The sequence below is a fragment of the Genypterus blacodes genome, unplaced genomic scaffold, assembly GCF_046128005.1.
Source record: "Genypterus blacodes isolate CSIRO-AG114 ecotype Tasmania unplaced genomic scaffold, CSIRO-AGI_Gbla_v1 ptg000067l_1, whole genome shotgun sequence".
Lineage (NCBI taxonomy): Eukaryota > Metazoa > Chordata > Actinopteri > Ophidiiformes > Ophidiidae > Genypterus > Genypterus blacodes.
This window is the reverse complement of record NW_027466879.1, coordinates 2,454,310-2,467,947: the sequence shown is the minus strand read 5'-3', so window position 1 is coordinate 2,467,947 and position 13,638 is coordinate 2,454,310. Positions and strand designations below refer to the sequence as shown.

The 13,638-nt window shown below is 45.4% G+C and overlaps 1 protein-coding gene across 2 annotated transcripts in view; it reads left to right on the top strand.

The window, feature by feature from the left end:
• The window catches only part of dagla (diacylglycerol lipase, alpha), a 28,894-nt gene extending 15,256 nt beyond the window's left edge, over positions 1-13,638 (top strand). For both annotated transcript variants that reach the window (XM_076155465.1, XM_076155466.1), the window contains exons 7-20: positions 133-267; positions 369-446; positions 969-1,093; positions 1,236-1,386; positions 3,079-3,162; positions 3,723-3,800; positions 4,068-4,148; positions 4,545-4,687; positions 5,871-5,939; positions 6,040-6,112; positions 6,597-6,805; positions 7,642-7,768; positions 11,373-11,539; positions 12,247-13,638. In XM_076155465.1, the coding sequence (XP_076011580.1) occupies positions 133-267; positions 369-446; positions 969-1,093; positions 1,236-1,386; positions 3,079-3,162; positions 3,723-3,800; positions 4,068-4,148; positions 4,545-4,687; positions 5,871-5,939; positions 6,040-6,112; positions 6,597-6,805; positions 7,642-7,768; positions 11,373-11,539; positions 12,247-13,339 (2,613 nt within the window). In that variant the 3' untranslated portion in view covers positions 13,340-13,638. The remainder of the gene's footprint in view (positions 1-132; positions 268-368; positions 447-968; positions 1,094-1,235; positions 1,387-3,078; positions 3,163-3,722; positions 3,801-4,067; positions 4,149-4,544; positions 4,688-5,870; positions 5,940-6,039; positions 6,113-6,596; positions 6,806-7,641; positions 7,769-11,372; positions 11,540-12,246) is intronic.

Sequence of the window (13,638 nt, the reverse complement as noted above, 5' to 3'; positions counted from 1 at the left end):
GATCGTACAAATTTGGTGTACAAAATAGGGCCATGCACAAATATACAAGCCTGTGTTTTCAGTATAAATGAGCACAAAAGGTAGGCTTTGTGTGTCTAAAGTGACTGAACGTGTTGCTGCTTTCCCGTCCAGGATGCCTATTCAGAAGTGGCCAGCCTGTTTGCAGAGTTCTTCAGAGACCTGGACATCGTGCCTAGTGATATTATTGCTGGTCTGGTGCTTCTCCGCCAGAGACAGAGATCTAAAAGATCTGCTATCCTGGACCAGGTATCACTGTCCATCATGTCTGTATACCGTGTCTGTGCCCGTGTGCTCATGTGCTCTGATGATAATAATGGTGTCCTTCTGTTGTTCTCTCTCTCCCTAAGGCCAACAATGACATTTTAGCCTTCTTATCTGGAATGCCTGTCACTCGCAATACTCGCTACCTGGACCTTAAGAACTCGGTGGGTTTCTGTCAGTGTCATAATGCCGAGGCGACAGATCTTTACCAGTGCTGACTTTTGTGTGTTTACAATGAAAGAGCAGAGGACAGCTGGGAATGTTGAATGTTACACTTTTAATATTACGATCTCCCATGATTCAATGCTTTTATAGTTTCACAAAGCAGTAAATATCCAATCAGTCATATTTTTGCTTCTATCACAGTACAGTAGTGAGTAAAAGCCCTCTTCAGTCCTATTTGCCCTCAAAAGGTTTTTATTCGTTTAAAACAATGAAGGATCTGTGACCGGTTGAATGAATTACAGTTTGCAAATTCAATTAATCTCCGTTTAAAGAAATTCAGTTCAGTCACGCAGCAAAGAGATGTAATTCAATATAGATAATTACATCATATCATTTTTCAACAAAACACACGTCTGTTTGTTTCTAGTGTATATTGAGATTAGTGTGTACAAGTGTTTGTTATGTATCTATCTGAATGACATCACCCTTACTTGCCCTTACTCGTGTCCCTCTGCCCGCAGACGGAGATGAGCATGTACAAGGAGGTGTGTTACTACATGCTCTTTGCCTTGGCTGCGTACGGTTGGCCTATGTACCTCATGAGGAAGCCTGCGTGCGGTGTGTGCCGCCTGGCCAGCTCCTGCCCGTAAGCACCTTCGACCCACACCTGCACACTTTCCTTTCATCTGGCTTCTGTCTCTTTTGAGTTGCTCAGCCACACAGGCGTCGTAGATTCAAACACAAACTCTGATGCCCTTTGATGTCCCTCTCTCTCTATCTCGCCTCAGCTGTACATCAGTGTCTGGATCTCGCTTGTCTCAGTCGGTGACCGTGGAGGAGGACAACTGCTGCGGCTGTAATGTCCTTGCCATACGCAGACACTTCCTGGACAGGGACCTCAAGCAGGTCCACATTGTCTACACTTCCTGCCACGATGCCGTGAGTATTCAGACAACAGGCTAACTGCCATTCAGAGGGCTATTAGGCGCCACTTCCTGGATAACAAAAGGAAGAGGGCTGTGGAACATTCTGTGTTTGCGTACCAATAGGCAAACAAGCATTGGTAATCAGTTAAACCACATACCAGGATGTTTGTGTTTTGATACATGTACTGTAAGTGATCTGTTGCGTTGTTGAGATACAGGGAGTAGAACCAGAGCTCTGCCTTCTTAATCACCGGCAAGTCAAGTTGGTAGTTGGGCGCATCTCTGCTCTTTATTGGCGATGCCCTCCTGCTGGTTTCATCAGGCTGTGACCGCCACTCCACTATACACAGACACATTTTGCAATCAAGTGTGAAGCGGCTGAGATGTGGCTCAGCACGTCCATAGGAACTCAATTACCCGCTGGAGGTGAAGGGTAAAGGGAGTGTGAGATGGATTCACGGTCATGTTGGACGTTTGAGCAACTTTGGTGAAGACCACCCCAATCCTGAAAGAAAGCCTCTGAGTTTACCTGCTAGTCTGCATGCCAGTTCTCAGGATGAAGGAGCTCACGGGTTGCAAAGGGGCAAATTTCACTCCCACCACCGCCGAGCCCAAGGTTCTGATCCCTGCTGTGATAAAGGTTTCCTTGTTGCATTCCGGCAAACACAGTTGGCTGTGTTCATGTGTTCTCACCCTGGCCCCCTACTGGTTGGTCAGGGCGCCTGCACAGAGTTGTGACACCAGTGCCACAGACATGGCATGTGGCTGTGTGCGCCCTCCACAGGCCACCGGTGGGATTGCATTGAAAATGACCGCAAGATCCCAGGGAGGATGGTGCTGCGTCGCAAGGCAAGGATCCAGTTGAGGCAGTTTGGGCAGAATGGCTTGAAGGGGGCCAGCCTAGAATGTGCTGGATGGATTATACATCCTGTTGGAGCTAAGAACACCCCAGGATCACATGGGCGGGGCTACAGGATGTGGCTTGGCAGCGGGGCTCCTCTGCCTCGGGTGTCGTCGCTGTGATCTGGACTGGATGTCTGGATGATGAATGATGATGATGAACGATGCTAGACGCAACATTCCAGTCGTGTCGTCGGGGCAACCACTTGAGCGTTCAGACAGGCTTTTAGATGCCCAAATGCATTACATGAAGCACAGCATACAGTACTTTAACAGTCCATGAGTCCTGGAAATGTCATTTAGATTTTGTAAGGTAATGGTCAGGTCTTATTTAAACCTACTTACTTGCTAAGGGTCATTTTTGATAATGAGTCATTTAATTCCCAGTTCAGGTACATTTCCCCTCCTGGTTATAAATGAGAGGATTACATAATAGGGTTAATCACGGTCATACTGGGCTGATGATAATCCTCCTTAGGCTCAGATCCATCATGGAACAAACAACCTCAGTCAGTAAAGCATCGAGTAAAAACAGTTTACTGATCACATGCAATAAAATGGGTTCTATTTTTATGTGGAATTTCCTCAGTAACTCTCCTGCAGTGCCATGGCGATGATTTGTAGAACATAGCACTTTGCTGGCTCACTCCGGCTGGCCGACTCCGACTTTCCAACTATAAAATTCTCTCTGAGACTCTTGTGAACGGCACAATTTGCTGGGATGGAGGAGAATTTCAGCAGTGTACATTCTGTCCTCTCTTCACTCTTCCTCTCCTTTCCCCCCCTCTCTGCTCCTCTCATACAGGTGTACGAGACACCGTTTTTCGTGGCGGTAGATCACGGGAAGAAGAAGGTGGTCATCAGCATCAGAGGAACGTTATCGCCCAAGGTGAGACTCGGCTTTCTTTTGACGGAATTTTGTATCTTTGACTCTGCAAGCAGCAACACTTTAGGCTCCAGTGTAAAAGACAGAGGATGGAAAACAATGGAAGAACGGAGAACGTCATACATGGCCACATCGCCACATACAGCACGGCACAGCGGGTCAGATTTGTGACGCCTCCTCCAAGGCCGCATTTGGCCCAGAGACCACACGGGCTGGGTGCTTTACCAGGCGGGGGGGCAGGGAGGGTCAGGTCCAACCAGGGGGCGGGGTCAGTGTTACTCAGTTGTGGCAGTCAACTTTGGAGTCAACAACGTTTCCGTGGTAACAGTGGTTTCATTGTTTGCTGGAGCTTTCTTCAGGATTTGGGAAGTGTAGCGATTGTGAGCATGTGCAACTGTTTCACACACACACACACACACACCACAGCTCATCCTGTCTGTAATAGCTAATATTCCAAAGGAGATGATTTCCCTCCTTCCTCTTCGTCTACATCGCCTGTCTTTCTCTTCCCCCTGTGCCGTGCTTGTGCTTTACGGTTATATTTAACTCTGTCTTTGTGTCAGGATGCCTTGACTGACCTGACCGGGGACTCTGAGCATTTGCCTGTGGAGGAGCAACACGTCACCTGGCTCGGCCACAAGGTCCCACATTTAAGCTTTCTCTGAGATTCCCTCCTCACATTTTCTGTTCTGCAAAGTGCAGCTTTGACAAGTAACATCATCTCATAAACCCCAAAGGTTGTTTCAGTTAATAGAATAATTACAAAGGATATTTAAATGAGATATTAATGAGGCAGATTTCCTGTCCACATTTCTGTCCCTGGTCCAATCTCTCCCTCTCTCTCCGCTGACTCACCCTCTCACTCTCTCACTCTCTCTCTCTCTCTCACTCTTGCTCTCCTCTCACAGGGGATGGTTTACTCAGCAGAATATATTAAGAAGAAACTGGAGCAGGAAATGATCTTGTCACAAGCTTTCGGAAGAGACTTGGTGCGTGAGTCAGTACATCAGTGTGTGTGTGTGTGTGTGTGTGTGTGTGTGTGTGTGTGTGTGTGTGTGTGTGTGTGTGTGTGTGTGTGTGTGTGTGTGTGTGTGTGTGTGTGTGTGTGTGTGTGTGTGTGTGTGTGTGTGTGTGTGTGTGTGTGTGTGTGTGTGTGTGTGTGTGTGTGTGTGTGTGTGTGTGAGAAGGATGAATAATGGTCATTGTCTGTGTTGGACTGTGAACTATCAGCTGTCTGTTGCTCTGCTTCCTTCAAAGCTGGACAAGCTGTGCAACATATCAGAGAGCAAACAGTTAAAACCAGTGGAAGCATTTTGTGTTCTGTTTTCATCTGATTCTCTTCACTGTTATTACAAAAGAGAATGATTCCAACTGTCCCCCTGCAGAACAAGGGCACCATGCACTATGAGCTGGTGATCGTGGGCCATTCTCTCGGTGCAGGCACTGCTGCTATCCTCTCCTTCCTGCTGAGGCCTCAGTACCCCACTCTTCACTGCTACTCTTACTCTCCACCCGGCGGCCTTCTGAGGTGAGTGGTTCAACACACGGGTCAACCTTTTCCCAACCTTTACTCATCATTCCATCGCTCACACACAAGACCGTCCTGTATTGCGTGTTCCTAAACTGTTGGATGTTCACTGCTGTTGTGCTGTGGATTACTCGAGCGAGGGCCTCCACCTACACAGCAAACACTGAGGCTGTGTGACGTCTTCCTCAACATTCACTGTTTACCTTTCTGGGTTTCTGACTGCAATACACTCAGCAAATACACAGCAGATCTTGTCTTACTTCATTCCCGTCCTGGGTTTGTGTTCACATGCAAAGGAAGGGAAGATGGGAACGGCTGGATGGGAACTGCACTTGTTTGTGTAGTTAATCTATATGCAAATCAGTGAGAAAGCCAGCTTGCACGGGTAGTTTTTTAAATATTTATTGGTATATTAAGTGTCCTTCTGCTCATTCTGTCCATCATTATCATCATTTTACACCACAACCCTTATGTAGATGTGATAATACATAAATGAACCTTAAATATGTGCAGCTGCTGGACTGTAAAGTGTTTCATGCATCACTTAGCTTTGGATGAATTTAACTATTTTCATTCTCAGTAGCGCTGCAGGATTTGTTTTTTATAAATGTATTTACGATTATGTCTGGAACTGTGAGTATTTCCCTGGAGTGTATTAGTTCGGTGGCCATTGTCACCACGAAAAGGTTCTATGGTCAACAACTATTTAAAACCTGGATCACCAAGCTAAAGTGATAAGCAGCTCAGTAAACCTGATTGATAATTACTTTATTTCTAAATATACTAATATATTTGGTGAAATTAGGCACTGTGTGTGTGTGTGTGTGTGTTCTTCTCATCACTGCTGTAGGGTTTTAATAAGTCACTAATGGACTAATGAGCAGCTTGTAAACCAAACTTTGCTCCTGGATGTTTCAGCTCTCACACCCACATGTTTGTTGTGGTTACACTGCACCACACATCTACAATCTCTTCAGGCCAAGCACGCAGCCTCACGGGCACCCACAATGCATCTGGGCAATTATCATAACAACCCCGGTACACCACAGGCACAGCCCAGCGACCCTCACACTGTTATATATTAAATATTTTGCCACCGCTTATGGTTTGATCCCATGTGGTCAGTTTGTTTTTGATTTGAATTCTGTCAAGTAATTCTCCTTCCTCCCTCATATTCACCCAGTGAGGATGCCATGGAGTACTCCAAGGAGTTTGTCACCTCTGTGGTATTGGGAAAAGACCTGGTCCCAAGGTATGTCCTCTGATAGAGCCACTGCACTGTTGCTACTTTCACATCTATACTGCAGCTGCCCAGAATAGACCCGTCTGCTTCTGCTTCTGGTCTCTCACAGGCTCGGCCTCTCACAACTGGAGGGCTTTCGACGCCATCTTCTGGAAGTCTTACAGAAAAGTAACAAGCCAAAGGTGAGACTTTGCTGGCCACGCACACGCACACACAGACACACACACACACACACACACACACCTTTTTAAAGTATAGTAGTATCTAAAAGAAGGAGAGGAAACACGTCTCGATATGAGCTAGTCTTTTTGAGTAAAGAGCTATTTTGTGCCCGGAGGTGGCAGAGGGAGCTGTTCCACTTTACTCCCTCATTCCAACCTCAATCAATGTGATCGGCTCTAATCTAATCTTTGGAAACAAGTCTACTTACATATTACAAAGTATACAAACAAGCACATGTATCATGGTTGTAGCATCGAGTCAAATGGAATCAGTTTGTCAGAGTCTAACTGTAAATGTCAGTAAAGCCTGTTAAAGCTGAGCCAGTGATGAGATTCACAGCATATCTGCAGTTAATCATGTGAATGTTAATTATGAAGGACAATATGCAATTTACAGAGGATATATTTAGTTAGAGATGTTCTAAACTGTGTTTCCCTGCATCAGTGGAGGATCATTGCGGGAGGCACCAAGTGTATCCCAAAATCAGAGCTTCCACTTGAGGACGACGATCCTCAGTCTCAGCCTGCAGCGCCCCCTAGCAGTCGCCTGTGGCTTCACCCCAGTGACCTCAGCATTGCCCTCTCAGCCTCCACGCCTCTTTACCCACCGGGCAGGATCATCCACGTGGTGCATAACCATCCCCCAGAGACATGGTGAGGCCTCAGCTGTGAAAGCTCAGAACTGATGAGGGGGTTCGCAAATGATTAATTTGTATAAATGTGCCATTTATTTGATAAAAATAACTGATTAGTCATTTGGCAAAGACACACATCATACTAGGGAATGAAGCCAGAGACCCCCCCCCCCCCCCCCCCCCCCCCCCCTCCCCTCTCCTAACTAGGCTGTGATCCACTAGCATCTGTAAGCGCCTCTCTCTCTTTCTCTCTCTCTTTGATCAGGCCACACAAATACTATCTACCACTGTACTGGGCAGTAACATTGAAATGTGTGGGTTTAAATGACCTCATTTCCTGTGGAAATACAGGAAACAGCAGCTGCTCCACTTTCTACTCCAATCTGTGTTAGATATTAGATATTAGAATCAGGTTTTAGCTTGAAGAACATGATAATGATGGGTTCTGTCTCTTCCTTTGTATCACTTTTGTCTACTATCTGTTTGGATGGGCAGTATCTCCTACTCTTGCTGTCTTATTAAGTGATATCAAGTGAGCCAGGCTGTGGTCACTTTCTTTCACATTGAGTGTATGTACATGCACACAAGACTCAGTACCACTATTTGCCCTCTTGTGAGTAAATGCAAAAAAGCAATCTACCCATGTACATGCACGGAATTAAAAGGAAGCTGAGGCCACTGAAATTCTACACAGATCCTATTAGTAAACACGTTGTGTTTACTAATAGGATTTGTGTAGAATTTCATCAAGGTGCAAATAGTACATAATGAAAGGCCACCAACTGTTGTACTCACAGTGTCATCGAAGTTTGAAAGTGCATATAAGTGTACTGAGTGTTGCTTTCCTCTCTGTAGTTGTGGCCAGGAGGAGCCCACTTACTCGGCTCTGTGGGGGGACAACAAGGCCTTCGATGAGGTCATCATTTCACCTGCCATGCTTAATGAGCACATGCCCCACATGGTGATGGAGGGCCTCAACAAGGTCTGTTTAACCCCTACGGATCTGCATGGTGGTGCTGGTGTAATGGTGCATGTATGAGTTTCCACTTCAGACTGATTGCCAATCATTCTCTTCATTCATGTTCCTCTACGGGAATACCACTGTTTTCATATTTGACTTTGATAAGATCAATTAAAGCTGGACAATGAACCATTTCTGACTCATCTAATCTCACTCCTGTGTGTGTGTACGACCGAAAACGAGCTTTCAAATGCAGTGGTACGCCCCCCTTTCTCCTTTAGGTTGTATCTTCTCTCATGGGCAATTTATGCACAGGACACACTGATAATCTACAACTAATCACACTTTCTGATTCTGTCAGTGGTGTATGGGATCTGTCCACTCCTCATAGGCTTCATGGGTTTCTCTCGTCCTCAGGTGTCAAACATGTAGTGATGATGATGATAGGTATGCATGCATAGACTCTTCCTCGGGTTTGCACTATGGTTTCTTATGTCAAAGGGTCCAACTTGTCCACTTTCTCTTCTCATTTCTGATTGATTTAGGAGTTGTGTGATGAATGAAGTACATGTAATTGGCTGAGACAACAGTGTGACGCCTCTGGTGTTTCCTGCAGGTACTGGAGCCATTTTGTCCCCTGTCTGAGCAGGCAAACGAGGAACCAGAGGTGCTGGAGTTCACCAATCCTGCCTACAACACTCTTGTGCTTGTACTCTCAGGCAGTGAACTAAACCTGAGCGCTCTCTCATCTGATACCTCTGCTCTCACCCACAAGGACCTGTCCTGCCCCGCCCCCCTCCCAGAGACTGATGCCCTCCCTGTCCCAGTGACCGATATAGCCCGTCCTCTTTCTCTTTCAGATGATCAGTCTGTCCCTCCTGCTGCTCCTCCTTCAGACTTATCTGTCCTAGCACTTTATAACGGCTCTTCTTATCCTCACGCCACAGCAGACCTTAAAGCTCAAACAGACCCATCTGACTCTCCCCCTTGTGACGATGTAAATCCCTCTCCTCTGCCTGATATCTCATCTGAAGCCTAACTGTACTCAGGCAGACAATCGTTCTATAATACTATTAACGCCCAATAGTTCTCTGCAAACAGATGAGCTTGGTAGTTTATAAGAGCCAGATAGTCCTCCTGTTTCATTGGCATAGCATCGATGACAGCTTTCCACATTCTCTGCACCACAGCATTAGACAGCCCTGTGAAAAAGTATTAACTGTTTAAGGAGACGGCTTTCAGGCCACTGCCATTGGAACTGTTAATGCTGTGAATGATGTGCAGATAGAGTGATGTCTTTCAGTGCAGCACAGTCCATTTGAAGCGTTTTAGTCATGTTCAGGCTTTTCCTCGCAGGAAAACGGCCTTCAGTACAGACTACACATTTCATTCTCATCAGTGTTAGAAAGTTGCTATAGATGCCATTTATCTAATACAAACTATAGTAGCTGCGATATTGAAGATGTAATGCATGTACGGCACTTTCTCAGCCTAGAAAGCACGGCTACTTATCCATGTTGATGAGGAGATTGAGGCAAAGGTCATTTAGGAGATCGATGCAGTGTTGTACATGTCTAAAACCCCTCCAGTCCTTTTGACGCCGTGACGCTGACCCCACCTGCTGGATTCTTCTAGTGAAAGATGAGATTCTTTGTGGAGGTTTATTTGCCGGTCTTTCACTCTTCTCCCTTCTTCTTACAGCTCTGCCACATTTGGTCAAGCGCTATGGCATGAATCCACTGCATCCTTCTCCCTCAAGCTAACGGGTTTTTCTTTTTATTCACAAGGTTTCCATGGTAACCAGAGTTCGTCCACATGAAATGCTCTTTCCTCCTTCTTGGCTCGGCTTCTTGCAGGGTTTTTCCGTAAAACTGGAGCTCCAGAAATGTTGTCTTCTCCCCGCCTCTATTCCAAATTCTGCATTCTTTATTCCTTCCTTCTGAACCTCTTTACCTCTCTATGACCTGCGACTCTACATTGCCCTCACCCAGTCCGTACATTTCATCCAGTTGTGTGCTCCTGTGAATGAAAGTGATGTAACTATTAGGGCACGTGTTTACATTTGATGAACCACTCCCTTTTGTATGAATGTAGGAACTGCGTTAAATGAACCGATGTACATTTGATCTGATGTGGTTTACATTTCTCTCTTTGTACAGACTGCAGCCTCATACTTTGTATTGTTTTTAATCATTTCTTGTTGTAATTTTGGTGCCATTTGCCGCAGGGGTCCACTTGCAACATCACCGATCTTGCTCATGTGTGTATCATGTGTGTATATGTTTCATTTGTGACCCATAACCCTCCATCACATCCATAACACAGTTAACACACAGTTAACATGTCATTTTTAACCAACTGAACCCATGTCATTTAAAAAAAAAAATCATACTTGCCATTTACATTTTGTATTTTGTATCATTCTAACATGTAACCTTATGTTAAATGTTGTCTTCCTGTTGTATTTATGCCATCCTGTGCTTTCAAAAAGCGCTTTTTAAGACATTAAAGATAAGCAAATACGTGTGTTGTGACTCCCCAGCAGCATTAGTTCTTTCTTTCTTTTGTTATACAAATTGATAAGAACTTGTAAGATGGAGTTTTCTTTAACGTTTTGGATTTTGAAGTATGTATGGTAGGTCTTGTGTAGTTGTTGCTCAGGCATCCGTGGTTCTGTTGTAGGTGTTTAATGTCAGCTGGAGTAGGAGTGAGCTCAGCTTTTGGATCCAACCGACTTTTATCTGAACCACGCTGTGCTTTTTGATACATTATAATAATAGATGTAAGCATATCTGCATTTAGATATTGATGGAGTTGTTGGCGGGGAAACGTCTCCGTACATCACACTAGTCTGACTAAGCTGCTTCATTTACGTAAGTAGATATTGGTGAAGGATAAAGAGGGCTTTTGAAAGTTTTATGAGAAGAAAGTGGAGAAATACCAAAACCAAATAAGCTAGCAGGCTCATCTTTCCATGTGTTTCTTTGTTTATTAGTATTTTTTGTAGCTCTGGGCTCTTTTCATTGGTGCAGAGGACTGACAACAGAATTTAGAAGTTAGAATTAGCATTTCCCCATGAATCTTTATATATTTCTCCTGATTTATTTGCAATTTTATCTCTCTGCACTTTTTAATGGCACCATCTCACACCCTGGAGTCTATTTGTTGTTATGAATCAAATTTTCCATCCTTTCTTCCATCTTTTATAATTTGTTTTCATCCGTCCTACTCATATCTATTTGATTCATTCCCTTATTTTTTTCACATTGATTTAATTGATTCATTTACTTACTAACTTTATGTTCTTCCCTAATTGGAATCCATTTGATCCCCGGCCTCTGCTATCATATCTTCTACACCTTCTTGTTTTATTGTATCATTTTATTTTATTTCTAATCTACTTTGATTTATTCACCTTATCCAATATTTTATTATGTGTTCTATATTTTTCTGACTTTTTATCTTGCTATGTCTTTTCACCTGTTTACCTACAAATTCAAATTCGCCAATAGCTCCAATCTGATACGATGGAATTTATGCTAATTAAACCAAATTCAGAAGTTGCTTGATTGATGTAATGGTGTAATCAGTCAATACTATGAGTGACATATCCTTGTGTTCATAGGTGCTGGAGAACTACAACAAAGGGAAAACAGCCTTGTTGTCAGCGGCCAAGATCATGGTGAGCCCCACAGAAGTGGACTTGAACCCAGAGAGCATATTCTTGGATGCATCGACGACGTCTCAACAACCGACGCCCTCAACCCACCACCGCAGGAACAGCAGCGTTCGGTTAGTAAACCAGGGAGCAAGTCAATCAAATCTGGGTTTTATGAAAGAGGTCGATCCTCCCTCCATGAAAATTCCACTTTGAGATGAACGTGAAAGAACACAAAGTCGTTAAGTGGTAATGAAAGCTGTTGCATGCCGCTTTTGCTGCTTCTCACTTCAGTTTCTACTTGCAAGTTTATTGTTTCTCAAAATAATTCCAATTTTCCATCTGTTTTTCTTTGGATAAAAGGCAAAAAACATTGCTGCGGTAAGCAAAGCATGAGATTCCTAATTTTGCATTTGTGCTCCCTTCTCTTCTCACACACGCATGCATGCACGCTGTCTGACCACAGAGCGGTTGTCTCGTATGGTAGTGTTCAGCTCCCTCCTCGCCTTCTCTGGTTCTAAATCACTGTCAACTCCTCATCGTGATGGTGGAATTCTTATGTTTCCTCTACTGTAGTAGATACAAATATAAGCGAATAGACTTTAGTACACACTCCTCGACCCCCAGTCCCTTCTACTCTCTGTTGTCTCGTCCCATGTAAACGTGATGCTGGTGTGTATCTTATTTTTAGAATCCATTTCCCCTCTGTGACGTGTTTGACCCTTAGTTTCTCTGTTTTTTCAAACCCTTCTCTCCTTGTCCTGTTCTTTCCTCTCCTTTCCTCGTTTTCTCTCCTTGTGTCCTCCCTTCTGCTCTCCTCTCCCGCCCTCTCTCCCTGTAGCTCCTGTGCCCAGTCTGAAATATCCCTGGATGGTTTCTCAGAGTGTGCTCCTCCTCCGGTCCCCGTAGTGCTGCGTGGAGCACGGGAACGCCTCACGGTGGAACTGAGGGACCGCAAAGCGCCACTGGCCATCATGGAGAGTCTCTCAGACGCAGAGTCTGTCTATAGCCTGGACTCCCGACGCTCCTCAGCTATACTAAGGGGCTCACCAATGCTGAGCAGCCTCCCGTTCCCTTTGGATGATCCCATTCCAGAGGAGAATCCGTCTCTAAGCTCTCGCACTGAACTGCTGGCAGCCGACTGCCTCTGCCAGGGTTCGCCAGACCACATGGGTGAGGTGGGGCCCTTTTTTACCCCCATGGATGGTAGCTCTACCCCAGACTACACCATGAGACTCTCCCCAACCACGTCTCACTACAGCGAACACCACTCCCCAGCTCTGCTAAACCAGAGTACATTAGCTGAGCCTAATGCCAATTCAAAAATGCTTCCTGATGGGGAACAGCAACAACAGATCCCTGGTGTCTACAGCCCAGGGAGCACTCCTGATGCCCCCCTGAGTCCACGGACTGGCTCCAGACCAATGGATGGAGATGACGGAGAGTGGGAGACAGAAACAGGAGAGAAACAGTTTTGTGCAGAGAACAAACCGGCAGCTTCTACTCCTCAACCCCAACTATCCAATGGAAACCCCAGCCAGGCAGTGCTGGAGTTTGCCCAGTACTTAGACTCTCTGTTCAGACTGGACGGCAGCAGTTCGCCACCTCTGGAGCTGTCTGACGCAGAGTCTGAGTCAGGGCGGGGATCCTTCAGCCAGGGTGAGGGTCATGGAGAAAAACAGCAGTTGGATGACCAACAACTACTTGCAAGAGCAACACTGGAGCCTAACCTTGTCCCCAAGCCCCCACGCACTTTTGCTGGATCTGCTGAGCCCTCCTCCGGCATCTCTTTGTCACCCTCCTTCCCTCTCTCGTCATCCGAGGAGCTCAACGACCTCTCGCCTGGTGAGGGTGCTACTCCAGCCGGACACCCCCTACGAACGGTTGGTCCTTGCCACTGTCCGGAGGACAACACACTGTCATCCATGGTGTAGCGTCCTCTGAAGACTGTTGTGTCCTTTGCTCAGACTAAAGTGATACTCTGTCGATTTTATAAGATTGTATGATTTTCTATGTCTGAACACAGTCACTGTTTTTTTGTGAGTTGTAGCATTCTGGAGGTGTTTGGTGTTTCTTATGGGGCCCGTCTGCCTTTCAATGGACCCTGATGGATCCCTTTACTTTAACAGTGCAGAATTAGAGGTTATGAACACCTCAGTAAAAAATAAATGTATCTTCTGGATTCACAAATAGAACTGATATCCTGTATGGATGGTAACATGCATGTACCATA